Genomic DNA, 17049 nt, shown 5'->3' on the forward strand with positions numbered 1-17049 from the left:
AACCATGAGATTGCGGGTTCGATCCCTGGCCTTGCTCAGTGGGTTAAGGATCCGGCATTGCCGTGAGCTGTGGCGCTGCAGACTCGGCCCAGATCCCAAGTTGCTGTGGCTCTGGCATAGGCCAGTGGCTATAGCTCTGATTAGACCCCTAGCCTGGGAACCTCCATATGCCACGAGAGCAGCCCAAGAAATGCCAAAAAGACAAAAAAAAAAGGAAAGAAAAAATAATTCTGACAGAACTGAAGACTTTATATTGCAACAGAACAAAGGGTGGGAAAAAAATGTATACATGTAAGTGTAACTTGGCCCCCATGCTGTACAGCGGAAATAAATAAATAAATAAAATAATAATCTACTTATTATGGTCATGCCAAAAGTAGTTTACAAACAACATTGTACGTTTACCATTGTATGCTTACCATTGTATTGCATGTTTAATAATAAAAGATGTATTTTAAGACTATATAATAATAAAGGATGTATTTTAAGAAAGAAGAAAAAAAGAAACTGAAGACAATATAATTACCTTTAAAGTGCTGAGAGAAAACAATTGCCAATTTAAAATTGTTATACTCATGGCAGCCAGCAAAAAAAGGTTCCCTAAAAGATATATCATCAAATCCCTGGAGCCTATAAATGTACCTTATTTGGGAAAAAGGTCTTTGTAGACATAAATTAAGGATTTTGAGATAAAATCATCATGGATTATAGGAGTGGGGGGGGTAACTCAACGCCAAGTGTCCACATAAGCAACACAGACAAGGAAAATGGTGTCACCATTCAGACAGAAGCTAGAGTGATGTGGCCACTAGGCTATCCACACCAAGGAATGCTGAAAGTCACCAGAAACTTCAAGAGGCAAGACAAGCCTCCAGAGGGTGTGAGGCCCTGCCAACACTTAGATTTTGGACTTCTAGCCCCCACAACTATCAGAAAATAAACTTCTGTGTGGTTTTTTTTTTTAGGACTGCACCTGCGGCATAAGGAAGTTTCCATGCAAGGAGTCAAATCAGAGCTGCAGCTGCTGGCCTACACCACAGCCACAGCAACGCCAGATCCAAGCTGCATTTGCAACTTAAGCCACAGCTCATGGCAAGCTGGATCCTTAACCTACTGGCAAGACCAAGGATCAAACCTGCATCCTCATGGATTCATTTCTGCCAAGGCATGACAGGAACTCCCAATTGCTGTGGTTTTTAAGCCAACAACTTTGTGGCAATTTGTTACAGCAGCCACAGAAATCCAATATACTCAGCAAAATATGCTCCAAAAATGAAAATAAAATTAAAACATTCCCACAAACAAAAACAAAATTCACTGCTAACAAACATGTAGTAAAAAAGAAGGCAAGGAAAAGGAAGAAAGAAATTCACTGCTGGTGCAGGGGGTTAAGTTCTAGCATTGCCTCAGCTATGGCATAGGCTGCAACTGCAACACCAGTTCAATCCCTGGCCCAGGACCTTCTGGATGCTACAGGCCTAGCCAAAAAGAAAAAAAAAAGAAAAAACTAAAAGTATTTGTCCTAGTAAAAGGAAAATGATCCCAAACAGAAACACATAAATGTAGAAAGCAATAAAAATAATAAATTCAAGAGTTAATATAAGGAGTTACCGTCATGGCTCAGTGGTTAACGAATCCAGCTAGGAACCATGAGGTTGCGGGTTCGATCCCTGGCCCCGCTCAGTGGATTAAGGATCCAGTGTTGCCATGAGCTGTGGTGTAGGTCGCAGACACAGCTCAGATCCCGCGTTGCTGTGGCTCTGGCGTAGGCCGGCGGCTACAGCTCCGATTAGACCCCTAGCCTGACCTCCATATGCCATGAACGGCCCTAGAAAAGGCAAAAATACACACACACACACACAAAAAGAGTTAATATAAAAAATGTTGACTGCACAAAATAAAAACTAATGTCAAGACATGGCAACAACACACAAAAGGAGGAAGGAGACAGAAAATATTTTAATCTTTAGAGTTATCACTAAAACAGTAAAAGAATTTTTAAAAAGTCAACAGGAGGAAAAAGTTAATGAAAAAGATTTGGGTACTCCAAATGAAGAAAGTGAACAAAAATAACAGATGCTATCAATTAGAAAAAAATAGTAAGATGGTACATATGAACCCAATTATAATCATCCCCAATACCCTAGGGGGATTGGTTCCAGGACACAATACCCCAAATCTGAAGGGCTGACATATCAGTTATCATACTACAATTAAAAGATGAGGTTTTTAGGATGTGTTCCTTTTTTCCTATTAAATGTAAATTTTAGAAAGTTATGGACAAGCCTCTCCATTTGCTGCTAAGAGTATAAAATGGTCTAAAAGCACTTTTTTCCCTCATAATGTCTTGTTTAGTTTTTGGTTCTAAAGTTATGCTAGCCTTGAAATTCCATAGGTACATTAATTCCCTACGTTAAAACTCCCCCTCCTATTCAAAATACCTAGAGTGGTCTACTAGTTCCTGCACTGACCTCTTGCTAATCCAGAATTATGAAAGTCAAGAAGACTAAAATACCAAAACTAAGAGGCAAGATAGATATAAGGGAAAAAATAACGAGCAGCTATAAAATTTTAAACAGCTGTAAAGTTAAAGATATTTTGTTTTAAACATAATTTTCAAAACAAAAACAAAACAAAACACCCTAAAGAAGTGTACAGGAGTTTCTGCTGTGCCCCAGTGGGTTAAGGATCCCACTGCAGCGGCTCAGGTTGCTGTGGAGGTGCAGGTTTAATCCTCAGCCAGGCACAGTGGGTTAAGGATACAGCATTGAGCAATTGCGGCGCAGACTGCAGCTGCAGATTCAATCCCTGACCCAGGAACTTCCATGTGCCGCAGGTCGAGGGGGCCACAGAACTGAGGAATGGTAGGCAACCAACGTTTCATTACATAGAACTCAGTATCACCAGGTTTTGCCTGTTTCCCCGTCTCTAGATCTATACAGAATTCTCATTAGCTACTTGGAACTGTTTTAACTAGTGTTAATGGGTCTTACCACTAAATTACCTTTTATCAATTCTGGAAAATCCTGTCACTCCTTTTCTTCCAGTCTTTCTTAGACCTACTGGAGCTTTTAATTCTCCTCAAACCTCATCCTAACACCTCTATTTCTTTTTTTTTTTTTTTTTTTTCCGTCTTTTTAGGGAGGTTCCCAGGCTAGGAGTCATATCGGAGCTATAGAGGCTGGCCTACCTCACAGCCACAGCAACATCAGATCCAAGCCATGTCTGTGACCTACACCACAGCTAACAGCAATGTTGGATCCTTAACCCCCTGAGCAGGGCCAGGGATAGAACCTACATCCTCATGGATGCTAGTCAAATTCGTTTCCACTGAGCCACGGTGGGAACTTTTTTTTTTTTTAAAAAAAGAACCTCTATTTCTTAACCCGCTTTCCTTATGTTGCATTCTGCTCCTCTTTTTAGAAGTGTTTTACCTGCAATTTATATATTCATATATTATTTAATTGTCCTGCAGTATATGGAGTTTCCAGGCCAGGGATCAGATCTGAGCCAGAGTCATGACCTAAGCTGCAGCTGCAGCAATGCTGGATCCTTAACCCACTGAGCTGATTCAGGGATCCAAGCTGCATCCCAACTCTCCCAAGACACTGCCAATCCTGCTGCACCACAGTGGGAATTCCACCTGCAATTTAACTTGAATTTTGTTCAAATTTTTGTTTTCACTTAAGTTCCACCTGGTTCTTTCTGTTTTGATTCTTCTAAATCTTCAACCATTCTAAACATGTTTGTGTGATGTGGTTCCATCCCTGCCATCTATCATGATTGGTGACTCTGACATGGCTGGTCTGCTGTTTTATAACGATTTTGACTTATTAACAGACAGAACTTTGTGGGAAAACCATGTAATTTGAAATGAGAACATCTGCCTCCACAGGAGTTCTGCATTTGCTGCTGTCAGATGCTCCAGGGGGTAATGCAGCTTAAAGACTATTTTTTATGGTAGTTCCTCAATTCACGGTCCCCCTTGGGAAGGACAAGTAATTCAGTGCAGAATTTTAGAAAAGATTTCTCTCTTCCCAGAACCCAAGCAAAGAGGAACTTCCCAGTGGAACCAGTGCATGGACTGTGTATCTCACACCTCTCCATGCAAGCTTCACCCCCGGGAGGAATCAGAGTGATGAGGGGTCCTACTCCAACTCCCAGCCTCACAAGGCCTGAAGGCCTCATTTTCTGATTCCAAGAGGGTTGTTAGTACTCACAAATAACAAATGTCCCTAGGACAGGCTGGTCAGCTTAACAGCCAAATGCTCTGGTTTTTACATCACTTTTTTGGGGGTGGGGGCTTTTTTAGAGCCACACCCACGGCATATGAAGGTTCCCAGGCTAGGGGTCTAATCGGAGCTACAGCCACAGCAATGTGGGATCTGAGCCATGTCAGCTGTGGTGCAGGCGGCAGACATGGCTCAGATCCTTAACCCACTGAGGCCAGGGATTGAACCTCCAATTTCATGGTTCCTAGTCAGATTCGTTTCTACTGTGCCACTATAGGTATTCCATACGTCACTTTCATATTTAGCTGAAGAAGTCTCTTACTTTCTTTCAAGTTCAGTAAACTTTTTTGAAATGTTTTATTCCATTTTCCAGAGGGTTTTAGCTGCAGGGTTTTGAGATTATCTGTTTTACTACATTACCTAAACTCACAATTGTAATATTACAAATAATTACTCCTTTCGAGTACCAATTAGGACAACCATTTGTTATTTTTGTCCCCCAAATTTTGCATTACCCCCTCCATCACAGGCCATGTTTGACTAGCCGACCTTACTAGTCAAACCTCAGTAGACTCCCTCTAGATCAGGGTGCTGGTATGAAGAGAAAAGAAGCCCTTCAGGGTTTCCCTGCAGAGCCAGACGAAGACGCTCACAGTCAAGAGAGAGGCTGAGCACCACAAAGACCACAACGGCGAGAAGTGTGACCTGTGACCCACTCCAAGATGACACTGAGGAAGTGATGCCAAGCACAGGAGGTAGATACACCAGACCCTAGTCCCCACTATTGGAGTCACCACCAGATCAGGTTTTGACCAAAGCCAGTCCTAATGCTTGATTTTTCAATTCCATGAGGCTTTTCTCTTTCTTATCCAAGTCTACTTAATCTGGGTTTGTCCATCAAAAGCATTTTTAGTGACATGGAAATTCACCACGTGTTCAAAGATAATGGAAACAAAATTTTACTTGCTTACCTGGATAACCAATTCCTTTGGCATTTGCATAGGGAACCCCAGAAGAACCCGGGCTATAAACAGGATTCATGATTCCAAGTACTAAAAAAGGAAAAGAAAGTGATTTAGCCAAGCACTTTAAATTTTTTTTTTTTTTTTTTTTTTGGTCTTCTTAGGGCCTCACCGGCAGCATATGGAGGTTCCCAGGCTAGGGGTCTAATCAGAGCTACAGCTGCCAGCCTACACCAGAGCAACAGCAACACGGGATCCGAGCCACGTCTGCGACCTACACCACAGTTCACGACAACGCCAGATCCTTAACCCACTGAGTGAGGCTAGGGATTGAACCCGAAACCTCATGGTTCCTAGTCAGATTTGTTTCCACTGCACCACGACGGGAACTCCAAGCCAAGCACTTTTGATCTCAGGTTTTTATCCACCATCAGTCTCAAGAGAGTAGGTAGCTCTAGTCTATTATAAAACAAGGTATTTTATGCTTCTGCCAACCAACAGAGGACAGAAAAAGAATGCCACAGTCCTAATGGGTGCCCACCAGGACACTGTAAGCTTTCCTTTACAGCCCTCTTCAGTCCATCAGAAGCTAAGGAAAAAAGGTGTTCTCTGTGTCCCTGCTAAAACCAATGAAAGAATATCTATAAATAATCTCAATATCCTTATAACAGAGAACAGTTAAGTAAACCAGAGCTATTCTTTTTTTCTTTCTTTTTTTTTTTCCTTTTTAGAGCCACACCTGTGGCATATGGAAGTTCCCAGGCTAGAGGTCAAACTGATCTACTACCCTACACCACAGCCACATGGGATCTCAGCCACATCTGTGACATATACCATATCCTGCAGCAACACCGCATCCTTAACCCACTGAGCAGGGCCAGGGATCAAACCTGCATTCTATGGATACTAGTTAGGTACTTAACCTGCTGAGCCACAATGGGAACTCTGAAACCAGATCTATCCAGAGCATGAAATACCACACAGCCGCTTTTTAAAAAGTGTTTAGGAGTTCCCCTGTGGCACAGCAGGTTAAGGATCCAGTGTTGCCTTTGCAGCAGCTCCAGTCACTGCTGTGGTGTGTGTTCAAACCCTGGCCTGGGAACTTTTGCATGTCCCAGGAGTGGCCAAAACAAACAAAAAATGTTTAAAAACAGAATGATATGAGGTTAAGGGGGGGAAGGGGGTACAAAACTACATTATGCAGGATGATCCCAAATTTGCACCTACACGTACATGCACTTGCACCTCCAGCACAAACAGAAAAAAGTCTGGGAGGAAATTACAATATGAATAGGTGATTGTCTTTAAATGGGGTAGTTCAGTACTCTTTTGGCACCTTATCACTGAAATAATGTTTACTAAACATATGTATATTTCTTAAAAAAGACAAATCAACTACAGCCCAGCAACTCTATTAACTCCTTCAATGTTCTATAATTCACAATCTTTTTTTCCTGGAAAGTTCAAGAACTTGAACAAATACAATCATGATTTTATCCCTTCCTCTGAATTTATCACCCAATGTATTCTTAAAGGATGAGCTTCATTAAGACTATTTAGTACTCTTTATCTAGCAGGTCAGCCACTGCTATATGTGGTAGTAAGAATTAAGGGGATGGGAGTTTCTGGCATGGTGCAGCAGAAACAAATCTGACTAGGAACCATGAGGTTGCAGGTTCAATCCCTGGCCTTGCTCAGTGAGTTCAGGATCCGGCATTGCCATGAGCTGTGGTGTAGGTGGCAGACGTGGCTCAGATCCCACATTGCTATGGCTGTGGCGTAGGGCAGCCACTGTAACTCTGATTAGACCCCTAGCCTGGGAACTGCCACATGCTGTGGGTGCAGCCCTAAAAAGCAAAAAACAAAAAAAAAAAGAATTAAGGGGATCTTTTTTTTTGGCCACGGCCACAGCACATGGAAATTCCCACAGATCAAATCATACCCTTACCACAGCAGCAAGTCAAACCACTGCAGTGATAACACCAGATCCCTAACCTACTGTGCCACAAGATAGCTCCTAGGAGATCATAAATCCAAAAATAAAAATGGGGGAATTCCCATTGTGGCACAGCTGAAAGGAACCTGACTAGGAACCGTGAGAACACAGTTTCAATCCCTGGCCTCCCTCAAGGGGTTAAGGATCCAGCGTGGCCGTGAGCTGTGGTGTAGTTGCAGACATGGCTTGAATCAAGCATTGCTGTGGCTGTGGCATAGGCTGGCAGGTGTAGCTCCAATTAGACCCCTAGCCTGGGAACCTCCATACGCTGTGGGTGTGGCACTAAAAGGCAAAAACAAACAAACAAACAAAGAATGGGGAGTTCCTCCTGTGGCTCAGGCCACTGTAGAGGCACGGGGTTCAATACCCAGCCTGGTCCAGTGAGTTAAAGGATACATCACTGCCAAGGCTGCGTGCAGAGGTGATAAATAAATAATTAAAAAATAAAGATAAAAATAGCAATGGAAGAGGGGGCAGGTATATAGGAACTCTGCATTTTCTGCTCAATTTTGCTGTAAACTAAAACTAAACAAGCTAAAACTGCTCTAAAAATAGTTTACTTTTTATTCATTTTTATTTTTTATTTGTCTTTTGTCTTTTTAGGGCCGCATCCGCAGCATATAGAGGTTCTCAGGCTAGGGGTCTAATCGGAGCTACAGCGGCTGCCCTACGCCACAGCCACAGCAACGTGGGATCTGAGCTGCATCTGAGACCTACACCACAGCTCACGGCAATGCTGGGTCCTTAACCCACTTGAGCAAGGCCAGGGATCAAACCCAAAACCTCATGGTTCTTAGTTGGATTCATTTCCGCCGCACCACAAGAGGAACTCCACAATAGTTTATTTTAAAAGAAAAATAGGGGTTCCTATCATGGCTCAGCAGTTAACGAACCCAACTAGTATCCATGCAGACATGAGTTTGATCCCTAGCCTTGCTCAAGTGAGTTAAGCATCCAGCATTGCCGTGAGCTGTGGGGTAGGTCACAGACGTGGCTCAGATCTGGTGTTGCTGTGGCTGTGGCTGTGGCATAGACCCTCAGCTACAGCTCTGATTTGACCCCTAGCCTGGGACCCTCCATATGCCTCGGGTGTGGCCCTTAAAAAACAAAAAAGATAAAAGAAAAATAAAAACATAAACTGTACGTGAATTTGCTCTAGTGTCCACCTTCCCCATCACCTCCTTGGCTAGAACGCAGCCCCATGTAGGCAGGGAACTGGAACTTAGTCCTATTTGCAGTACTTCAAGTACTAGTAACAATGTCTGACACACAATGAAGTGCAACTACTTGCTGACTTTCTAAAAAACACTTGCACCTTGGAGTTCCTGTTGTGGCACAGCGGAAACAAATCCAACTAGGAACCATGAGGTTACAGATTCGTTCCTTGACCCTGCTCAGTGACTTAGGGATCTTGCGTTGCCGTGAGCTGTGGTGTAGGTTGCAGACACAGATTGGATCTGGTGTTGCTGTAGCTGTGATGAGGCCTTCGGCTACAGCTCCGATTTGACCCCTAGCCTGGGAACCTCCATATGCCTCCAGTGCGGCCCTACAAAGCAAAAAAAAAATAAAAAATAAAAAACACACGTACCTCAAAACACTCTAGGTATCAAATTCCATTACAAAGACAAAATACAAAAACAAACCATATCAGGAGTTCCTGTTGTGGCGCAGTGGTTAACGAATCCGACTAGGAACCATGAGGTTGCGGGTTCGATCCCTGGCCTTGCTCAGTGGGTTAATGATCCGGCGTTGCCGTGAGCTGTGGTGTAGGTTGTAGACGCGGCTCGGATCCCGAGTTGCTGTGGCTCTGGCGTAGGCTGGTGGCTACAGCTCCGATTCAATCCCTAGCCTGGGAACCTCCATATGCCACGGGAGCGGCCCAAGAAACAACAAAAGACAACAACAACAACAACAAAAAAACCATATCAAATTTTTAGCTCACCTCACTCAAAATATTCACAGCCAAAGAGTTCAGCACACACAACTATAGTCAGTCAAGTTCTTAGCCTTTGTAACACGTTCTAATCGAAATACAAATAAATTGGGGTATCACTGATGCGGACATTCATTACTTAACTAATTTTTTTAACTTCCATACCAAAAGGCAGATGACAAATTGCCATGACATCCACAACTACAGCTAAGAGAGAGGTCTAGATCAGTGCTATCCAACAGTACCTTCTATGGAGAGGAAGATGTTCTCCATCTGGGCTATCCAGTGTGGCATCTATTAGCTACAAGTAACTACTGAGCACCTGGCAAATGGGGCTAGTGTAGAATCTGGGGGTTTTTTAGTTTTATTCAACTTCAATCTAAATTTAAATAGTGGCTCAGTGGTTAACGAATTCAACCAGGAACCATGAGGTTGCGGGTTCTATCCTTGGCCTCGCTCAGTGGGTTAAGGACCCAGCATTGCCGTGACCTGTGGTGTAGGTCACAGTAGCAGCTTGGACCCTGCATTGCTGTGGCTCTGGCATATACTGGCAGCTGTAGCTCGGATTAGACCCCTAGCCTGGGAACCTCCATATGCCCAGGGTGGGACCCAGAAAAGACAAAAATAATAATAATAATAATAAATTTAAATAGTCACACATAGCTAGAGTGACAATGGACAATGGAGATCTACAGAACAGTCTAGAAAGAAACACGGATAGGAAGGCATTTAAAGAAGACAAGAGAACTGACTGTGTATTTTACACCACAGTTTAAGAATAAATAGTTGGAAGTTCCTGCCATGGTACAATACGTTAAGAATCTTGACTGCAACAGTCTGAGTCACTGTGGAGGTGTGGGTTCAATCTCTGGCGTGCCACAGTGGGTCGCAGCTGCAGCTTGGATTTATCCCTGGCCTGGGATCTTCCATACGCCTTGGGTTTGGTCATTAAAAAATAAAATAAACAAGTTAGGAACTGGCAATTCCTATTACTCTGACCATTAAGCCATTCTGGGAGGATTTACAACATTAGGATTGTGGAGGTCTTCACATATTTCATCTAATTCTCTGGTTTGACTATCATCTCTAGAGAAGTGAATACCTCCCAAAACTCTATTTCTCTATTCTGTGCCAAGATCTAACTTCATTTTCTTTTTTTTTTTTTTGTCTTTTTTTTTTTTGTCTTTTTTTGCTATTTGTCTTTTTGTTGTTGTTGTTGCTATTTCTTGGGCCGCTCCCGTGGCATATGGAGGTTCCCAGGCTAGGGGTCCAATCGGAGCTGTAGCCACCAGCCTACGCCAGAGCCACAGCAACGCGGGATCCGAGCCGCGTCTGCAACCTACACCACAGCTCACGGCAACGCCAGATCGTTAACCCACTGAGCAAGGGCAGGGACCGAACCCGCAACCTCATGGTTCCTAGTCAGATTCGTCAACCACTGCGCCTCAACGGGAACTCCTAACTTCATTTTCTTAATTAAATTCAAGATAAGTAAAGCACTGTGCAAAAGCTGTAGAGTAAAAAAGCAAGTCACATTCCTTGTTCTGAGTATACAATCTTTTCTAGTGCTGTCCATAGAACTTCCTGTGAAAATGGAAATGTATGTCTGCTCTGTCCCCATACAGTGCCACTGAACATTTGAAATATGGCTACGACCAAAGAACTGCATTTTAATTTAACTTTAATTGAACAGCCACATGGAGGTGATGGCTATAGTACTGGACAATGCAGGCCTATAAGACAAAAGACATAAGTAAGGGAGATCCTCACTGTGACTCAGAGGTAACTAACCCAACTAGTATCCATGAGGATGTGGGTTCAATCCCTGTCCTCACTCAGTGGGTTAAGGATCTGGCACTGCAATGAGCTACAATTTAGGTTGCAGATGCGGGCTTTCCTGTGGCTGTGGTGTAGGCTGGCAGCTATAGCTCCTATTTGACCCCTAGCCTGGGAACTTCCATATGCCACAGGTAGGGCCCTAAAAAGCAAAAAAGCAAAAAAAAAAAAAAAAAAAAAAAAAAAAGACTAAAAAAGAGAACAACTGTCTAATAAAAAAATGCAGGACTCTTCATAGCAATAAATGTGTAGTTGAGACATTTATTTAGAATATAATTCAAAACGCATCTATTTATTGATTAGAGGATATGAAAGCTGAACCCACCGACCACTCAACCATACCACTTACTATGTGCATCCTCATATGATGGAATTCCTCTACATCATCTGAGGTGTCCTGCTACCAAAACACTAAACTCTGAGTCCAACAGAGCCTATGCATCTAACTCCTGGGTTACAGGAAAAGGCAGGAGTTGGAGGAATATGCTGAATACCATGAAGCAACCAGGCAAACCCAAAAGGAGGGGTGTTCTAGAGGACAAGGGATAAGTCGATGGTCTGTAAAAAGGTGGAGAGTACAGAGAAGGACAGTTCTAGACTAAGAGAGATTTAGATATGAAGGCCATAGTAAGCTTTTATTTGGATCCTGATTTAGATGGAAAAACTATAAAAAGGTATTTTAAGGATTTGGGGTTACAAATGAATACATGCTAGGTATCAAATGGCATTAAACTGTTAATACTGTTATGTATGATAACACCATTTTGGTTATATAAAGATGCATCGATTTTTAGAAGTACTGTTTTAAACTATGTAAGGGTAGGATTTCCCTGTGGCACAGCAGGGTAAGGACCTGGCACTGTCACTGCAGTGGTGAGGGTTGCTGCTGTGGCAAGGGTTCAATCCCTGGCCTGGGAACTCCATGCCACAAGCAAAAACAAAAACAAAAACAAAAAAATAGACTATTTAAGGATAAAAATGACATAGGTTTGTAATTCAAAGTATTTTTACAAAAGGAATTAGGAAGTTGAGTATATGGCTCTATATTTTGTATCTTACACTTTTTTTTGGGGGGGGTATCTTTTTTTTTAGGGCCGCACCTGAGGCATACGGAGGTTCCCAGGCTAGGGGTCGAACTGGAGCTGTAGCTGCTGGCCTATGCCACAGCCACAGCAACTCGGGATCTGATCCGAATCTTCGACCTACACCACAGCTCACAACAATGCCAGTCCTTAACCCACTGAGCAAGGCCAGGGATCGAACTCAAAACCTCATGGTTCCTAGGTGGATTTGTTAACCACTGAGCCACAACGGGAACTCCACCTTACACTTTTTAAATAAGGAAAAAAACCCACCATCTCTCTGCCTCGAATTCTAGTGCCACTAGCCATTCAGAAACCACCAATTTCCCAGTCTGATATGGTGTAGGCCAAGGATCCCAATTCCAAGGCTAGATCCAGAGGCCATTACTTTTTTTTTTTTAAGTTTCTCATTTGTAATGACTCAAATGTCAGAATTCCTATGGGTGGTCTAAGACTTGCAGCAAAATAAATAAATCCCAGATTTACCTTTAAAAAAACATGACAGCAAAAATTTCTCAATTTGACAATTCAATAATAATCAGAAAGTATATTTAAGACTAAAAATATACACTGACCTAAACAAGGTTCCCTCAAAAACCTGTAATCCCAAAATTTTAAAGGCCGTGTATGTTAATATTTCGTATCAACAAAACATATGTCAAGGGGCTTAAACTCTCTCTCTGAGACAGCAATGTACAAGATAAATTCTCTTTAGCATAATCAACACAGGAAATTCTCAGTAACATCTGATAACACCAGGAAGAGTACACATGGAGCTCCTGCTGTGGCGAAATGGTTGCAGAGTCTTGGGAGCCCTGGAACACAGGTTCAATCCCTGCCTGGCCTGACACAGTGGATTAAGGATCTGGCATTGCCACAGTTGCAGATTAGGTGGCAACTTCAACTCGGATCTGATCCCTGGCCCAGGAACTCCATCTGCTGAGGGGCAGCCATAAATAAATAAGTAAATAAGAAAGTATATAATTGGAGTTCCTCAGTGGCTCAGAGTGTTAAGGATCCTGTGTTGTCACTGCAGTGGCATGGGTTCAATCTCCTGCCCGGAGAACTTTAGTATGCCACAAGCCCAGACAAAACATAAAAACAAAAATTCTCAGTTCCCCCCCTCAAGGTCTGCAATATATTGGGAGAAATTCATGTAATTCTGCACAGAACTGGAAAGACTTCAAAGATATAGACATTAGGAAGAACACAAACAAGAAAAGTAACCGTAACTCTATTACACCAGTATACTCTTTTAACACTGCTCAACTGATCCAGGAAAAGAAGTTGCTCACCTAAGACAAGTTTGGAAAAAAAATTTCCCTTTAAACTACAAAACAAATAAAAAGCTAAAATAGCACTCTTTAAATGCACTTAAGTTTTTTTAAAAAGTCAGTCCTCTACCTCTGTGGCATTGCTCTACTTGTTTCCCCGCTGTTTGAAAATTAAAATAATTTTGACATTACAGTTCTGTATAACCTTACAAGAGAAGTGAGTTGAATGGCAGCTGTAGAGCAGAATACTAACTAAAAATCCTAACAAATATGTCAGGGCCTGATAAGAAGGCAGAGACAACAACAGCAGCAGATGCAGACGGCGCTTCCTCCTCCTCCTACTGGGATGCAGGCTGCCTTCGACACACAGGGCCCAATCCTTCCACTATCCAAAGGGCAGGAGGCAGGAAAAGGGGATGCTACCTGCTCGGCATTTCTAGTGACTGCTTCACAAACAACAGCCATAAGAGCTTAGAGGAAGCCTGCTGTCTCCAACCCTTCAAGTCTGCGGGGACATCCACCAGACCTTCTCTTCCATTTTGGTCACAAACACGACTAAACCAAAGTAATTCTGCAAACACTCGTACTAGAGCAAGCCCGCTTCACAGAGCTTAAAAAAAAAAAAAGAAAAATCTTCACCGTGTGCACAAGACCTTCAACGTTAGAAAATTAACCTTTAATTGTTCAACTGTTCGCTGGCAAAGCAAAAATAAGTATCTTTACTCACCGAAGGGGAAAAACGCGTCCTTACTAGAGTTGGCAAGTTTTTCCATATAATGTTTTGAGAAAATAATCTAAAATTACACAAGGACGACTTGAGAATTGGAGTGGAAACTAGACAAATCTTATCATTTCAAAAAAAAGTTGTCTTGCACGGTAAAACACTCCAAATACCTTTATGTATGACTTCAATGAAACATTAACTCATACAACCCATTAGATGCATTCTTACATATACTGTAAAAGAGAAAAACCCTGCGGACACTTTGTAAAGGCGCACCTCTCGCCCAAAGTTAACCCAGACTGGGCCACGATTCGTCCTTTCTGACGAAAACATTGAAAGTCTTTCAAGTTAAGGTTTTGCCAGGCATCGGAATAATATTTACTTTGTGGGTAAACAGAGTGAAGAGTTTACACACTGGAAACGATTAAAATCATAAGAACCCTAAACCCTAAGTTACAGAAACACCACTCCACTGCTTCCCCATTTTTTCGCACGTTTTTCTGATCTCATCACCCAAACCTTAAAAGGGCCCAGACAACATTCTCCTGCAACGAGGGCCCCTCTCACCGGCCCCCGCGCAGCGTCCCCGCCGCCCCTGCCGCACCTGCCCGCGCGCCAGGCCGCCCAGCTCCGCCTCCCTCGGGCCCCGCCGGCCCGCCGAGCCCCGCGGGACAAAGCACAGCCGCGGGCCCGACCTTGGCACCGCCCAGGTCGGCAGCACAAAGCACCGCACTTCCGGCCGCGCACGCCGCCGCGGAGCCCCCCGCCCGCCCCGCCCGCCCCGCCCGCACTCACCGCACCGCGACAGCGGCCTGGGCCTCGGTGACCAGCGCTCGCCCACCCGGAGCGGGCTCCGCGGTGTGGCTCGACGACGGGCGCGCTCCGCGGAAGCCTATTCCGATGCGGGGCTGAGCCGCGAAGCCCCGGTAGCCGTCGCCGCCGCCGCCGCCGCCGGCTCACCGGCCCGCGCTCCCGATTGCCCGGCTCGGCCCGGCCCGCCTCTCCGCAGCCCGCGCTCCCCGCCAACCGTGCGCAGCCGCCGAACTCCGACCTCACTTCCGCCTGGAGCGCGCCGTGCCGGGGGCGCGCCGGCACGTGACCCGACGGCGCCTTCCGGACTCGGGGCGGCGTGCGCGCTCCCGCCGGCAGCCGAAAGGCCCCCGGATGCGGAGTCAGTGGGGAGCTGCGGGTTCCAGGCGTCTGGCTTGTGCAGGGCCCAGGGCTTGAGAGGTCATCGCGCCTGGGGACTGTTTCTGTTGACCTCTTCCAATACACGCTCATGTGAAATGTTTTCTGTTACGCTATTTGCGCTCCTATTCGTGCAGTGCGGAAAGAAAATAATTACAGCATTTTAGTAACTTATAAAAAAATGTAATAATTTTGTATTTAAAAACAGCCACACTCTGCGAGAACCCTTGTGTAAATGCAGGGTCGGCGGTGGAGGGAGCGCGCCTCCCGGCTGCCAGGCTCAGCAGCCCTGGCTGGGGGTGAGCAGAAGCCTTGATCGCGGGTGGGCGGCCTGGGGCTCGGCGAGCTGGGACCGCCGGGATTGTGGAGCCGCCACGCTGTCAGCCCGCACGCATGGGCACTCAGTGCGATCGCCTCACGCTCTGCATTCATTAAGTCACTTAATACTCATGATAAATCATTTTGCCGACCCAGGATTGAAACCCCAACCTTTAGCTTCAGAGCCCTTGCTTTTGAGAGTGGCTGGGGGTGTCCGGTTTTGCGCTTTCGCAGAACTGCCCTGTCTGCAACGTTAATAGAACCTACAAATTCCGTGCCTCAGCTGAGAGCCAATGGGTCTGCCTTGGAGAAAGGTGGAGGAATCCTGTGGCCCGTACTCAGCAGAAAGAGTCCATGCAGCCTACCTTGCCCTAACCAAGCTGAGAACACAGGCTACGGATCCAAGTCTTTACTTGGCATCTATAAGAGTTCAGTGCAGGTTAAAATAGTTGCAAAGGACTTGATTTTTGACACACTGTAAATAACAATGGTTTTAGATAAGACTGGATATTACTCTTTAAAATATATCCTTTGGCATATGGACAGCGTGGTGATTTGATTCCCACTATTTTCCATTTTAAAAATACTTGGGAGTTCTCCTTGTGGCACACAGACGGGCAGCGCCTCTGCAGCACCAGGAGGTGGGTTCCATCCCAGGTCTGGCACAATGGGTTAAAGAATCTGGTTGCTGGAGTTCCCCGTTGTGGCACAGCGGAATCCAACTAGTATCCATGAGGATGCAGGTTCAATCCCTGGCCTCACTTAGTGGGTTGGGGATCCCGCTTTGCCCTGAGCTGTGGTATAGGTCCCATATGCGGCTGGGATTCCCGGTTGCTGTGTGGCAGGCAGCTGTAGCTCTGAATCGCCCCCTAGCCTGAGAACCTCCATATGCCGCTGGTTTGGCCCTAAAAAATAAAAGGAATCTGGCTGTTGCAGCAGCAGCAGCAGCAGCATAGGTAGTAACTAAGGCTCAGCTCCCTGGTTCCAGAACTCTATGGCGGTTGGGGGGCGGGACCTAAAAAGAAAAAAACAGAAAACAAAAAACATGAATAAGGAAATTCCCTTGAACCTGAGCAAATTAAGGATCCAGCATTGTCACTGCTGTGGCTCTGGTTACAGCTGTGGTGCAGGTTCCATCCCTGGCCTGGGAATTTCTGCATGCCACAGGTGTGGCCAAATAAATAAATAAATAAATAAATTCTGTAACAGAGTGAAATTCTGCTTATTGGTTTTTCTTCTAAAACTCCTGCTTCCTTACCACTGCCCCTACAGAATTTTACCCCAATATATTTGTGTGTTGAGTGTCTTTATTATTATTTTTTAATCACTTTATCAGGATAGCTAGTAAATGCTGTAGTAACAAGCCCCAAATCTCAGTGTCTTCATAAAACAGAAGTTTATTTCTCACTTAAGCATCAAATTCAGAGCAAGTGGAATCACCTAAAAATTACATGGACAATAAGAGAATCCTGCAACAGGTGATAATCAAAATGAGGGGGGGAAA

At 44.5% G+C, this 17049-nt stretch overlaps 1 protein-coding gene across 6 annotated transcripts in view; it reads right to left on the bottom strand.

Moving 5' to 3' along the window:
- Positions 1-15110, bottom strand: part of FAM168B (family with sequence similarity 168 member B) — a 44094-nt gene extending 28984 nt beyond the window's left edge. The window contains exons 1-2 of one of the 6 annotated variants that reach the window (XR_002339317.1): positions 14835-15082; positions 5204-5284 (exon numbers count right to left, since the gene is read on the bottom strand). Coding sequence is in view for 3 of the 6 variants with exons in the window: in XM_021075750.1 (XP_020931409.1) it covers positions 5204-5273 (70 nt within the window). In the remaining 3 variants the exon portion in view is untranslated. Of the gene's footprint in view, positions 1-5203; positions 5285-14643; positions 14752-14834 lie in introns of those variants that run through there. The other 5 variants (XR_002339319.1, XR_002339318.1, XM_021075750.1 and 2 more) reach the window with 5 other exon arrangements.

This window comes from Sus scrofa, chromosome 15, assembly GCF_000003025.6.
Source record: "Sus scrofa isolate TJ Tabasco breed Duroc chromosome 15, Sscrofa11.1, whole genome shotgun sequence".
Classification (NCBI taxonomy): Eukaryota; Metazoa; Chordata; class Mammalia; order Artiodactyla; family Suidae; genus Sus; species Sus scrofa.